Source organism: Scyliorhinus torazame, unplaced genomic scaffold (genome assembly GCF_047496885.1).
Source record: "Scyliorhinus torazame isolate Kashiwa2021f unplaced genomic scaffold, sScyTor2.1 scaffold_223, whole genome shotgun sequence".
In the NCBI taxonomy this organism is placed as follows: Eukaryota; Metazoa; Chordata; class Chondrichthyes; order Carcharhiniformes; family Scyliorhinidae; genus Scyliorhinus; species Scyliorhinus torazame.
Window position 1 is genome coordinate 110,400 of NW_027307950.1, and position 14,296 is coordinate 124,695.

The window sequence follows — 14,296 nt, forward strand, 5'->3', positions numbered from 1 at the left end:
CTTTACCTCTATACCACAGGTAACAGCCTGGTGTGGGCCTCTACCTGTATATCACAGGTAACAGCCTGGTGTAGGCCTCTACCTCTATACCACAGGTAACAGCCTGGTGTGGGGTCCTACCTGTATATCACAGGTAACGGCCTGGTGTGGGCCTCTACCTCTATATCACAGGTAACAGCCTAGTGTGGGCCACTACCTCTATAATCACAGGCCTGGTGTGGGCCTCTACCTCTATATCACAGGTAACAGCCTGGTGTGGGCCTCTACATTTAGACCACATGTAACAGCCTAGTGTAGGCCTCTACCTCGATATCACAGGCCTGGTGTGGGTCTTTACCTGTGTATCACAGGTATGGTGTGGGCCTCTATATATTACAAGTAACAGCCTGCTCTGCGCCTCTAACTCTCCATCAGAGGTATGGCATGGGCCTCTACCTCTGTATCACAGGTAACGGCCTGGTGTGGGCCTCTACCTCTCTATCACAGTTAACAGCCTGGTGTAGGCTTCTCCCTCTATATCACAGGCCTGGTGTGGGCCTCTACCTCTATATCACTAGTAATAGCCTGGTGTGGGCCTCTACCTCTATATCACAGATAATGGCCTGGTGTGGGCCTCTACCTCTATATCACAGGTAATGGCCTGGTGTGGGCCTCTACCTCTGCATCACAGGTAACGGCCTGGTGTGGGCCTCTACCTCTATATCACAGGGCTGGTGTGGGCCTCTACCTCTATATCACAGGCCTGGTGTGGGCCTCTACCTCTATATCACATGCCTGGTGTGGGCCTCTACCTCTATATTGCAGGCCTGGTGTGGCCCTCTACCTCTATATCACAGGTAACGGCCTGGTGTGGGCGTCTACCTCTATATCACAGGCCTGGTGCGGGCCTCTACTTCTATATCACACGCCTGGTGTAGGCCTCTACCTCTATATCACAGGGCTGGTGTGGGCCTTCACCTCTATATCACATGCCTGGTGTGGGCCTCTACCTCTATATCACAGGCCTGGTGTGGGCCTCTACCTCTATAATCACAGGCCTGGTGTATGCCTCTACCTCTATATCACAGGCCTAGTGTGGGCCTCTACCTCGGAACCACAGGTAACAGCCAGGCGTGGGCCTCTACCTCTATATCACAGGCAACAGCCTGGTGTAGGCCTCTACCTGTATATCACAGGCCTGGTGTGGGCCTCCACCTCTATACCGCAGGTAACAGCCTGGTGTGGGCCTCTACCTCTATAATCACAGGCCTGGTGTGGGCCTCTACCTCTATACCGCAGGTAACGCCCTGGTGTGGGTCTCTACCTCAGTGCCGCACTGTCAGAGGGTCAGTACTGAGGGACTACCGCACTGTCAGAGGGTCAGTACTGTGGGAGTGCCGCACTGTCACAGGGTCAGTATTGAGGGAGTGCCGCACTGTCAGAGGGTCAGTACTGAGGGAGTGCCGCACTGTCAGAGGGTCAGTACTGAGGGAGCGCCACACTGTCAGAGGGTCAGTAAGGAGGGAGTGCCGCACTGTCAGAGGGTCAGTATTGAGGGAGTGCCGCACTGTCAGAGGGTCAGTACTGAGGGAGTGCCGCACTGTCAGAGGGTCAGTACTGAGGGAGTGCCGCAGTGTCAGAGGGTCAGTACTGAGGGAGTGCTGCACTGTCAGAGGGTGAGTACTGAGGGAGTGCTGCACTGTCAGAGGGTCTGTACTGAGGGAGTGCCGCACTGTCAGAGGGTCAGTACTGAGGGAGTGCCGCAGTGTCAGAGGGTCAGTACTGAGGGAGTGCTGCACTATCAGAGGGTGAGTACTGAGGGAGTGCTGCACTGTCAGAGGGTCAGTACTGAGGGAGTGCCGCACTGTCAGAGGGTCAGTACTGAGGGAGTGCCGCACTGTCAGAGGGTCAGTACTGAGGGAGTGCCGCACTGTCAGAGGGTCAGTACTGAGGGAGTGCCGCACTGCCGGAGGGTCAGTACTGAGGGAGTGCCGCACTGTCAGAGGGACAGTACTGAGGGAGTGCCGCACTGTCAGAGGGTCAGTACTGAGGGAGTGCCGCACTGTCGGAGGGTCAGTACTGAGGGAGTGCTGCATTGTCAGAGGGTCAGTACTGAGGGAGTGCTGCACTGTCAGAGGGACAGTACTGAGGGAGTGCCGCACTGTCAGAGGGTCGGTACTGAGGGAGTGCCGCACTGTCAGAGGGTCAGTACTGAGGGAGTGCCGCACTGTCAGAGGGTCAGTACTGAGGGAGTGCCGCACTGTCAGAGGGTCAGTACTGAGGGAGTGCCGCACTGTCAGAGGGTCAGTACTGAGGGAGTGCCGCACTGTCAGAGGGTCAGTACTGATTGAGTGCCGCACTGTCAGAGGGTCAGTACTGAGGGAGTGCCGCACTGTCAGAGGGTCAGTACTGAGGGAGTGCCGCACTGTCAGAGGGTCAGTACTGAGGGAGTGCCGCACTGTCAGAGGGTCAGTACTGAGGGAGTGCCGCACTGTCAGAGGGTCAGTACTGAGGGAGTGCCGCACTGTCAGAGGGTCAGTACTGAGGGAGTGCCGCACTGTCAGAGGGTCAGTACTGAGGGAGTGCCGCACTGTCAGAGGGTCAGTGCTGAGGGAGCGCCGCACTGTCAGAGGGTCAGTACTGAGGGAGTGCCGCACTGTCGGAGGGTCAGTACTGAGGGAGTGCTGCACTGTCAGAGGGTCAGTACTGAGGGAGTGCCGCACTGTCGGAGGGTCAGTACTGAGAATGTGGGACTCGCTCCCACGGGGAGTGGGGAGAATGTGGGACTCGCTCCCACGGGGAGTGGGGAGAATGTGGGACTCGCTCCCACGGGGAGTGGGGAGAATGTGGGACTCGCTCCCACAGGGAGTGGGGAGAATGTGGGACTCGCTCCCACAGGGAGTGGGGAGAATGTGGGACTCGCTCCCACGGGGAGTGGGGAGAATGTGGGACTCGCTCCCACGGGGAGTGGGGAGAATGTGGGACTCGCTCCCACAGGGAGTGGGGAGAATGTGGGACTCGCTCCCACGGGGAGTGGGGAGAATGTGGGATTTGTTATTGTTTGAATCTGCAGATAGTCGACCATTGGTCACACTGTCTTTTACACTTTGGCCTGTCCTGATGATCTGGGTTTTGGTTTGCAGATTCCGGAGCGGTTTATTTGGAAGTTCACACGGCCGGAGTTTATCGAGATCTCTTTGGGACTCTGCATGCGTTTGATCCGTTTGACCAGCAGATCCCATTGGCCCTGGCTCTGTCGTCCAAGGTAAACACCTTCCCTCTCCTTCCCCAAGAACCGCCATTGGGAAGATTCCTTCTGGAAAGGCCGACCTCTCCACCCATCATGCTGTTGACCTCATCGCCAGCGCCCCCCCCCCCTCCCATCTCCTCACCCCCCCCATCTCCACCGCCCATCTCCACCCCCCCACCTCCACCCCCCGTCTATGTTAGCTATTGTTAAGCCTGCCTCAGTTACAGCCACACGATATGGGATGTTTGTTTCTATGGACACTGGAGACTTGATGAAAAGACGAAAGTTTTAGACGCTGCTTATCTTAACCATTGAATCTAATTCAATAAGCTCTTTCCTTTTCCCGTTGACAATCAAACCCAGTTCAACAAAACCTTATTTCTTCAGTTCCTGTCGGTACTTGAGGACTGCTAAAAGCCTAATAACAGCAAAATCCGTTCTGATTCTGCTTTTTTATGATGTGGCTCTCTATCGGATCCCCATCAGCAAAGAAAGTACTCTTTTCCGCTCAGACATGACTCTAAAGGGGGCACTGAACCTGGCAAATCTGCTTTGGTGTCCTCTGCTGCTCCTTCAGCCGCCTGCCTCAAGCCAGCGTCGACCCTCTGTGCAGCCAGCTATCAACTTTCAGTAACCCATTCAATCAGCCCAATGTTAGGCTGCTGAACATATATTTCACACCTCGGCCACTATTAATGTAACTCACGACATCTTCACTTCACAAACTGGAATCTCCAGAATGGCTAATGAATCTAGTCGGGTCATTTATTCTACTGCAAACATTGAACAACTTCAGCTGAATGTCCAAGGCTGTATGTGCCAAATTCAATCCATTACTTTGTCTATTGATGCCGTTTCCCTTTCCTAACCCTGGCAGTTGACAATGCCATTGATTTCCTGCTCTAATTAATGACAAGACAAAATCACAAATAAACCATCGTTCCCATGACACAGGACATGGACCCATCATACCCAATACCCACACACCTTTCAAACCCCCTGATGCTGGTGGTCGGAGTATGTGCTTCTATTTCATACACCCCATTCCCCACCACTGAAAAAGATTACACAGGTGGCAGGTCAAATGCAGCACGGCGACACTGTGGTCAGCACAGTTGCTTCACAGCTCCAGGGTCCCGGGTCCGACTCCCGGCTTGGGTCACTGTCTGTGTGGAGTCTGCACGTCCTCCCCGTGTCTGCGTGGGTTTCCTCCGGGTGCTCCGGTTTCCTCCCACAGTCCAAAGATGTGCGGGTTAGGTGGATTGGCCGTGGTAAATTGTCCTTAGTGTCCAAAATTGCCCTTAGTGATGGGTGGGGTTACTGGGTTATGGGTATAAGGTGGGGGTGTGGGCTTGGGTAGGGTGCTCTTTCCAAGAGCCGGTGCAGACTCGATGGGCCAAATGGCCTCCTTCTGCACTGTAAATTCTATGATACTCTATGATCTCCACACACACCCCCATCTCCACCCCCCCATCTCCACCCCTCCCATCTCCACCTCCCCCCCATCTCCACCCCCCCATCTCCACCCTCCCATCTCCACACTCCCCCCCATCTCCACACACCCCCATCACAACTCCCCCCCCCATCTCCACCCCCCATCTCCACCCCCCTCCCCATCTCCACCCCCCAACTCCACCCCCTCTCCCCATCTCCACCCCCCCCATCTCCACACTCCCCCCATTTCCCCCCGCATCTCCACCCCCCCATCTCCACCCCCCCATCTCCAGCCCCCCATCTCCACACTCCTCCCATTTCCCCCCCATCTCCACTCCCCCCCCATCTCCACCCTCCCCCATCTCCACCCCCCCATCTCCACCCCACCATCTCCACCCCCCCATCACCACCCCCCCCATCTCCACACTCCCCCCATCTCCACCCCCCCATCGCCACACTCCCCCCATCTCCACCCCCCCATCTCCACCCTCCCCCATCTCCACCCCCCCATCTCCACCCTCCCATCACCACCCCCCATCTCCACAGTCCCCCCCATCTCCACCCCCCATCGCCACACTCCCCCCATCTCCACCCCCCATCTCCACCCCCCATCACCACCCTCCCCCATCTCCACCCCCCCATCTCCACCCCCATCTCCACAGTCCCCCCATCGCCACCCCCCCATCGCCACACTCCCCCCATCTCCACCCCCCATCTCCACTCCCCCCCATCTCCACACCCCCCCCATCTCCACACTCCCCCATCTCCATCCCCCCATCTCCACCCCCCCATCTCCACTCCCCCCATCTCCACCCCCCCCATCTCCACCCCCCCCATCTCCACCCCCCCCCATCTCCACCCCCCCCCCCATCTCCACCCCCCCCATCTCCACTCCCCCCCCATCTCCACCCCCCCATCTCCACCCCCCCCCCATCTCCACCCCCCCCCCCATCTCCACCCCCCCATCTCCACTCCCCCCCCCCCATCTCCACCCCCTTTCTACAAATACATAAAACAAAAAAGAGTGGCTAAGGTAAATATTGGTCCTTTAGAGGATGAGAAGGGAGATTTAATAATAGGAGATGAGGAAATGGCTGAGGAACTGAACAGGTTTTTTGGGTCGGTATTCACAGTGGAAGATACAAATAACATGCCAGTGACTGATGGAAATGAGGCTATGACAGGTGAGGACCTTGAGAGGATTGTTATCACCAAGGAGGTAGTGATGGGCAAGCTAATGGGGCTAAAGGTAGACAAGTCTCCTGGACCTGATGGAATGCATCCCAGAGTGCTAAAAGAGATGGCGAGGGAAATTGCAAATGCACTAGTGATAATTTACCAAAATTAACTAGACTCTGGGGTGGTCCCGGCGGATTGGAAATTAGCAAACGTGACACCACTGTTTAAAAAAGGAGGTAGGCAGAAAGCGGGTAATTATAGGCCAGTGAGCTTAACTTCGGTAGTCGGGAAGATGCTGGAATCTATCATCAAGGAAGAAATAGCGAGGCATCTGGATGGAAATTGTCCCATTGGACAGACGCAGCCTGGGTTCTTAAAGGGCAGGTCGTGCCTAACTAATTTAGTGGAATTTTTTGAGGACATTACCAGTGCGGTAGATAACGGGGAGCCAATGGATGTGGTATATCTGGATTTCCAGAAAGCCTTTGACAAGGTGCCACACAAAAGGTTGTTGCATAAGATAAAGATGCATGGCATTCAGGGGAAAGTAGTAGCATGGATAGAGGATTGGTTAATTAATAGAAAGCAAAGAGTGGGGATTAATGGGTATTTCTCTGGTTGACAATCAGTAGCTAGTGGTGTCCCTCAGGGATCAGTGTTGGGCCCACAACTGTTCACAATTTACATAGATGATTTGGAGTTGGGGACCAAGGGCAATGTGTCCAAGTTTGCAGACGACACTAAGATAAGTGGTAAAGCAAAAAGTGCAGAGGATACTGGAAGTCTGCAGAGGGATTTGGATAGGCTAAGTGAATGGGCTAGGGTCTGGCAGATGGAATACAATGTTCACAAATGCGAGGTTATCCATTTTGGTAGGAATAACAGCAAAAGGGATTATTATTTAAATGATAAAATATTAAAACATGCTGCTGTGCAGAGAGACCTGGGTGTGCTAGTGCATGAGTCGCAAAAAGTTGGTTTACAGGTGCAACAGGTGATTAAGAAGGCAAATGGAATTTTGTCCTTCATTGCTAGAGGGATGAAGTTTAAGACTAGGGAGGTTCTGCTGCAATTGTATAAGGTGTTAGTGAGGCCACACCTGGAGTATTGTGTTCAGTTTTGGTCTCCTTACTTGAGAAAGGACGTACTGGCACTGGAGGGTGTGCAGAGGAGATTCACTAGGTTAATCCCAGAGCTGAAGGGGTTGGATTACGAGGAGAGGTTGAGTAGACTGGGACTGTACGCGTTGGAATTTAGAAGGATGAGGGGGGATCTTACAGAAACATATAAAATTATGAAGGGAATAGATAGGATAGATGCGGGCAGGTTGTTTCACTGGCGGGTGAAAGCAGAACTAGGGGGCATAGCCTCAAAATAAGGGGAAGTTGATTTAGGACTGAGTTTAGGAGGAACTTCTTCACCCAAAGGGTTGTGAATCTATGGAATTCCTTGCCCAGTGAAGCAGTAGAGGCTCCTTCATTAAATGTTTTTAAGATAAAGATAGATAGTTTTTTGAAGAATAAAGGGATTAAGGGTTATGGTGTTCGGGCCGGAAAGTGGAGCTGAGTCCACAAAAGATCAGCCACGATCTCATTGAATGGTGGAGCAGGCTCGAGGGGCCAGATGGCCTACTCCTGCTCCTAGTTCTTATGTTACGTTCTTATGTCCACTCCCCCATCTCCACTCCCCCCCATCTCCACTCCCCCATCTCCACTCCCCCCCATCTCCACCCTCCCATCTCCACCCTCCCAATCTCCACTCCCCCCCCCATCTCCACCCTCCCCATCTCCACTCCCCCCCAATCTCCACCCCCCAATCTCCACCCCCCTCTCCACCCCCCCCAATCTCCACCCCCCATCTCCACTCCCCCCCATCTCCACCCCCCCAATCTCCACCCCCCCAATCTCCACCCCCCCAATCTCCACCCCCCCATCTCCACCCCCCCATCTCCACCCCCCCATCTCCACCCCCCCAATCTCCACCCCCCCAATCTCCACCCCCCCATCTCCACCCCCCCAATCTCCACCCCCCCCAATCTCCACTCCCCCCCATCTCCACCACCCATCTCCACCCTCCCATCTCCACTCCCCCCCATCTCCACCCTCCCCATCTCCACTCCCCCCAATCTCCACCCCCCCAATCTCTACCCCCCCTCTCCACCCCCCCCAATCTCCACCCCCCCAATCTCCACCCCCCCCCAATCTCCACCCCCCCAATCTCCACACCCCCATCTCCACCCCCCCCAATCTCCACCCCCCATCTCCACTCCCCCCCATCTCCACCCCCCCAATCTCCACCCCCCCAATCTCCACCCCCCATCTCCACCCCCCCATCTCCACCCCCCCATCTCCACCCCCCCCAATCTCCACCCCCCCAATCTCCACCCCCCCAATCTCCACCCCCCCATCTCCACCCCCCCCATCTCCACCCCCCCATCGCCACCCCCCCAAATCTCCACCCCCCCATCTCCACCCCCCCAATTTCCACCCCCCAATCTCCACCCCCCCAATCTCCACCCCCCAATCTCCACCCCCCCCAATCTCCACACCCCCCCAATCTCCACCCCCCATCTCCACTCCCCCCCCAATCTCCACCCCCCCCATCTCCACCCCCCCCCCATCTCTTCCCCCCCCCCCCCCCCCCCCCCCCCCCCCCACACCAGTCATTCCTGCCTCACTCAGTTCCAGCTGACCGGTTCTCCATGTCGGACTCGGGGTTTGTGGTTGGCTGACTGAGCGAGGACCCCACAACCTCCCCGTTCAGTCCTGGGGGGGCTGTTATTGAGGGCGGGAGGGGGGATGAGCTGGTTCCTCCCCTCCTCACGTGGGGAACTGAGTCCATTGGATTGGGTTGGATTTGTTTATTGTCACGTGTACCGAGGTGCAGTGAAAAGGATTTTCCTGCGAGCAGCTCAACAGATCATTAAATACATGGGAAGAAAATGGAAGAAAAGAAAATTTTAATCGGGCAACACAACATATTGTAAGGGCCCTGGCAGCTCAATTTAGTTGGGAAGGGTCTCAGAATGGAACCATTGGTGGCTGTCTTGGACGTTACCCACTGATGTGAGGTGGGGAGGCACGGTGGTTAGCACTGCTGCCTCACAGCTCCAGGGTCCCGGGTTCGATTCCCCGCTGGGTCACTGTCTGTGCGGAGTCTGCACGTCCTCCCCGTGTCCGCGTGGGTTTCCTCCGGGTGCTCCGGTTTCCTCCCACAGTCCACAGATGTGCAGGTTAGGTGGCTTGGCCGCGATAAATTGCCCTTAGTGCCCAAAGATGAGATAGTGTTACGGGGATAGGGCGGGTGGGGAAGTGGCTCAGATAAAGTGCTCTGACAGACGGTTAGCACAGACCCGAAGGACAGAATGGCCTCCCTCTGCGATGTAGGGAATGTACGGACCCCCCCCCCCCGGCGTCGGCTCTGACCTGCCAACATCCTGGGTTTAGCAAGGGCTTAGTGAGCGGCATTCCCAGGGCTAGGCCGGAACAGGGGAAGACGCTCCACAAAACCTTTACCAATGTCTCTCCACTGATCACTGCTGTCAGGAATGTTCTTGCAGGTCATCAGCTGCTCCTTGGGATACAACCATCTGGGATTGGTGGATGAATTTGGGCGGATTTACATGCAGGGGAACAACCGTTATGGACAACTAGGAACAGGTGACAAGATTGACCGAGGAGAACCAACGTTGGTAACGTCAAACTCTCTCTTATCTCAAACGCAGCACAATTCCTGTCTTAGTTCAGTTATGTTAGTGTCTAACCCCGTGCTGTACCTGTCCTGGGAGTGTTTGATGGGGACAGTGTAGAGGGAGCTTTACTCTGTATCTAACCCCGTGCTGTACCTGTCCTGGGAGTGTTTGATGGGGACAGTGTAGAGGGAGCTTTACTCTGTATCTAGCCCCGTGCTGTACCTGTCCTGGGAGTGATTGATGGGGACAGTGTAGAGGGAGCTTTACTCTGTATCTAGCCCCGTGCTGAACCTGACCTGGGAGGGTTTGATGGGGACAGTGTAGAGGGAGCTTTACTCTGTATCTAGCCCCGTGCTGTACCTGTCCTGGGAGTGTTTGATGGGGACAATGTAGAGGGAGCTTTACTCTGTATCTAACCCCGTGCTGTACCTGTCCTGGGAGTGTTTGATGGGTACAGTGTAGAGGGAGCTTTACTCTGTATCTAACCCCGTGCTGTACCTGTCCTGGGAGTGTTTGATGGGGACAGTGTAGAGGGAGCTTTACTCTGTATCTAACCCCGTGCTGTACCTGTCCTGGGAGTGTTTGATGGGGACAGTGTAGAGGGAGCTTTACTCTGTATCTAGCCCCGTGCTGTACCTGTCCTGGGAGTGATTGATGGGGACAGTGTAGAGGGAGCTTTACTCTGTATCTAGCCCCGTGCTGAACCTGACCTGGGAGGGTTTGATGGGGACAGTGTAGAGGGAGCTTTACTCTGTATCTAACCCCATGCTGTACCTGTCCTGGGAGTGTTTGATGGGGACAGTGTAGAGGGAGCTTTACTCTGTATCTAACCCCGCGCTGTACCTGTCCTGGGGGTGTTTGATGGGGACAGTGTAAGTGGACCTTTACTCTGTATCTAACCCCGTTCTGTACCTGGCTGGGAGGGTTTGATGGGGACAGTGTAGAGGGAGCTTTACTCTGTATCTAACTCCATGCTGTACCTGTCCTGGCAGTGTTTGATGGGGACAGTGCAGAGGGAGCTTTACTCTGTATCTAACCCCGTGCTGTACCTGTCCTGGGAGGGTTTGATGGGGACAGTGTAGAGGGAGGCTTACTCTGTATCTAACCCCATGCTGTACCTGTCCTGTGAGTGTTTGATGGGGACAGTGTAGAGTGAGATTTACTCTGTATCTAACCCCGCGCTGTACCTGTCCTGGGAGTGTTTGATGGGGACAGTGTAGAGGGAGTTTTACTCTGTATTTAACCCCGTGCTGTACCTGTCCTGGGAGTGTTTGATGGGGACAGTGTAGAGGGAGCTTTACTCTGTATCTAACCCCGTGCTGTACCTGTCCTGGGAGTGTTTGATGGGGACAGTGTAGAGGGAGCTTTACTCTGTATCTAACCCCGTACTCAACTGTCCTGGGAGGGTTTGATGGGGACAGTGTGGAGGGAGCTTTACTCTGTATCTAACCCTGTGCTGTACCTGTCCTGGGAGTGATTGATGGGGACAGTGTAGAGGGAGCTTTACTCTGTATCTAACCCCGTGCTGTACCTGTCCTGGGAGTGTATGTTGGGGACGGTGGAGAGGGAGCTTTACTCTGTATCTAACCCCGTGCTGTACCTGTCCTGGGAGTGTTTGACGGGGGCAGTGTAGAGGGAGCTTTACTCTGTATCTAACCCCGTGCTGTACCTGTCCTGGGAGGGTTTGATGGGGGCAGTGTAGAGGGAGCTTTACTCTGTATCTAACCCCGTGCTGTACCTGTCCTGGGAGTGTTTGATGCGGACAGTGTAGAGGGAGCTTTACTCTGTATCTAACCCCGTGCTGTACCTGTCCTGGGATGGTTTGATGGGGGCAGTGTAGAGGGAGCTTTACTCTGTATCTAACCCCGTGCTGTACCTGTGTTGGGAGTGTTTGATGGGGACAGTGTAGAGGGAGCCTTACTCTGTACCTAACCCCGTGCCGTACCTGTCCTGGGAAGGTTTGATGGGGGCAGTGCAGAGGGAGCTTTACTCTGTATCTAACCCCGTGCTGTACCTGTCCTGGGAGTGTTTTATGGGGACAGTGTAGAGGGAGCTTTTCTCTGTATCTAACCCCGTGCTGTACCTGTCCTGGGAGTGTTTGATGGGGACAGTGTAGAGGGAGCTTTACTCTGTATCTAACCCCGTGCTGTACCTGTCCTGGGAGGGTTTGATGGGGACAGTGTAAAGGGAGCTTTACTCTGTATCTAACCCCGTGCTGTACCTGTCCTGGGAGCGTTTGATGGGGACAGTGGAGAGGGAGCTTTACTCTGTATCTAACCCCGTGCTGTTACCTGTCCTGGGAGTGTTTGATGCGGACAGTGTAGAGGGAGCTTTACTCAGTATCTAACCCCGTGCTGTACCTGTCCTGGGATGGTTTGATGGGGGCAGTGTAGAGGGAGCTTTACTCTGTATCTAACCCCGTGCTGTACCTGTGTTGGGAGTGTTTGATGGCGACAGTGTAGAGGGAGCCTTACTCTGTACCTAACCCCGTGCGTACCTGTCCTGGGAGGTTTTGATGGGGGCAGTGTAGAGGGAGCTTTACTCTGTATCTAACCCCGTGCTGTACCTGTCCTGGGAGTGTTTGATGGGGACAGTGTAGAGGGAGCTTTACTCTGTATCTAACCCCGTGCTGTACCTGTCCTGGGAGTGTTTGATGGGGACAGTGTGGAGGGAGCTTTACTCTGTATCTAACCCCGTCCTGTACGTGTCCTGGGAGTGTTTGATGGGGACAGTGTAGAGGGAGCTTTACTCTGTATCTAGCCCCGTGCTGTACCTGTCCTGGGAGGGTTTGATGGGGACAGTGTAGAGGGAGCTTTACTCTGTATCTAACCCCATGCTGTACCTGTCCTGGGAGTGTTTGATGGGGACAGTGTAGAGGGAGCTTTACTCTGTATCTAACCCCGCGCTGTACCTGTCCTGGGGGTGTTTGATGGGGACAGTGTAGAGGGAGCTTTACTCTGTATCTAACTCCATGCTGTACCTGTCCTGGCAGTGTTTGATGGGGACAGTGCAGAGGGAGCTTTACTCTGTATCTAACCCCGTGCTGTACCTGTCCTGGGAGGGTTTGATGGGGACAGTGTAGAGGGAGCTTTACTCTGTATTTAACCCCGTGCTGTACCTGTCCTGGGAGTGTTTGATGGGGACAGTTTAGAGGGAGATTTACTCTGTATCTAACCCCGTGCTGTCCCTGTCCTGGGAGTGTTTGATGGGCACAGTGTAGAGGGAGCTTTACTCTGTATCTAACCCCGTGCTGTACATGTCTTGGGTGTGTTTGATGGGGACAGTGTAGAGGGAGCTTTACTCTGTATCTAACCCCGTGCTGTACCTGTCCTGGGAGTGTTTGACGGGGGCAGTGTAGAGGGAGCTTTACTCTGTATCTAACCCCGTGCTGTACCTGTCCTGGGAGGGTTTGATGGGGGCAGTGTAGAGGGAGCTTTACTCTGTATCTAACCCCGTGCTGTACCTGTCCTGGGAGTGTTTGATGCGGACAGTGTAGAGGGAGCTTTACTCTGTATCTAACCGCGTGCTGTACCTGTCCTGGGATGGTTTGATGGGGGCAGTGTAGAGGGAGCTTTACTCTGTATCTAACCCCGTGCTGTACCTGTGTTGGGAGTGTTTGATGGGGACAGTGTAGAGGGAGCCTTACTCTGTACCTAACCCCGTGCCGTACCTGTCCTGGGAGGGTTTGATGGGGGCAGTGCAGAGGGAGCTTTACTCTGTATCTAACCCCGTGCTGTACCTGGCCTGGGAGTGTTTTATGGGGACAGTGTAGAGGGAGCTTTTCTCTGTATCTAACCCCGTGCTGTACCTGTCCTGGGAGTGTTTGATGGGGACAGTGTAGAGAGAGCTTTACTCTGTATCTAACCCCGTGCTGTACCTGTCCTGGGAGGGTTTGATGGGGACAGTGTAAAGGGAGCTTTACTCTGTATCTAACCCCGTGCTGTACCTGTCCTGGGAGCGTTTGATGGGGACAGTGGAGAGGGAGCTTTACTCTGTATCTAACCCCGTGCTGTACCTGTCCTGGGAGTGTTTGATGCGGACAGTGTAGAGGGAGTTTTACTCAGTATCTAACCCCGTGCTGTACCTGTCCTGGGATGGTTTGATGGGGGCAGTGTAGAGGGAGCTTTACTCTGTATCTAACCCCGTGCTGTACCTGTGTTGGGAGTGTTTGATGGCGACAGTGTAGAGGGAGCCTTACTCTGTACCTAACCCCGTGCGTACCTGTCCTGGGAGGGTTTGATGGGGGCAGTGTAGAGGGAGCTTTACTCTGTATCTAACCCCGTGCTGTACCTGTCCTGGGAGTGTTTGATGGGGACAGTGTAGAGGGAGCTTTACTCTGTATCTAACCCCGTGCTGTACCTGTCCTGGGAGTGTTTGATGGGGACAGTGTGGAGGGAGCTTTACTCTGTATCTAACCCCGTCCTGTACGTGACCTGGGAGTGTTTGATGGGGACAGTGTAGAGGGAGCTTTACTCTGTATCTAGCCCCGTGCTGTACCTGTCCTGGGAGTGTTTGATGGGGACAGTGTAGAGGGAGCTTTACTCTGTATCTAACCCCGCGCTGTACCTGTCCTGGGGGTGTTTGATGGGGACAGTGTAGAGGGAGCTTTACTCTGTATCTAACTCCATGCTGTACCTGTCCTGGCAGTGTTTGATGGGGACAGTGCAGAGGGAGCTTTACTCTGTATCTAACCCCGTGCTGTACCTGTCCTGGGAGGGTTTGATGGGGACAGTGTAGAGGGAGCTTTACTCTGTATTTAACCC

The 14,296-nt window shown here is 54.7% G+C and overlaps 1 protein-coding gene across 4 annotated transcripts in view; it reads left to right on the forward strand.

The window, feature by feature from the left end:
- LOC140405782 (F-box only protein 24-like) overlaps nt 1-14,296 on the forward strand; it is a 293,160-nt gene that overhangs the window by 95,473 nt on the left and 183,391 nt on the right. For 3 of the 4 annotated variants that reach the window (XM_072494211.1, XM_072494215.1, XM_072494213.1), the window contains 2 exons: nt 3,123-3,244; nt 9,402-9,533. In XM_072494211.1, the coding sequence (XP_072350312.1) occupies nt 3,123-3,244; nt 9,402-9,533 (254 nt within the window). The remainder of the gene's footprint in view (nt 1-3,122; nt 3,245-9,401; nt 9,534-14,296) is intronic. The other variant, XM_072494212.1, reaches the window with a different exon arrangement.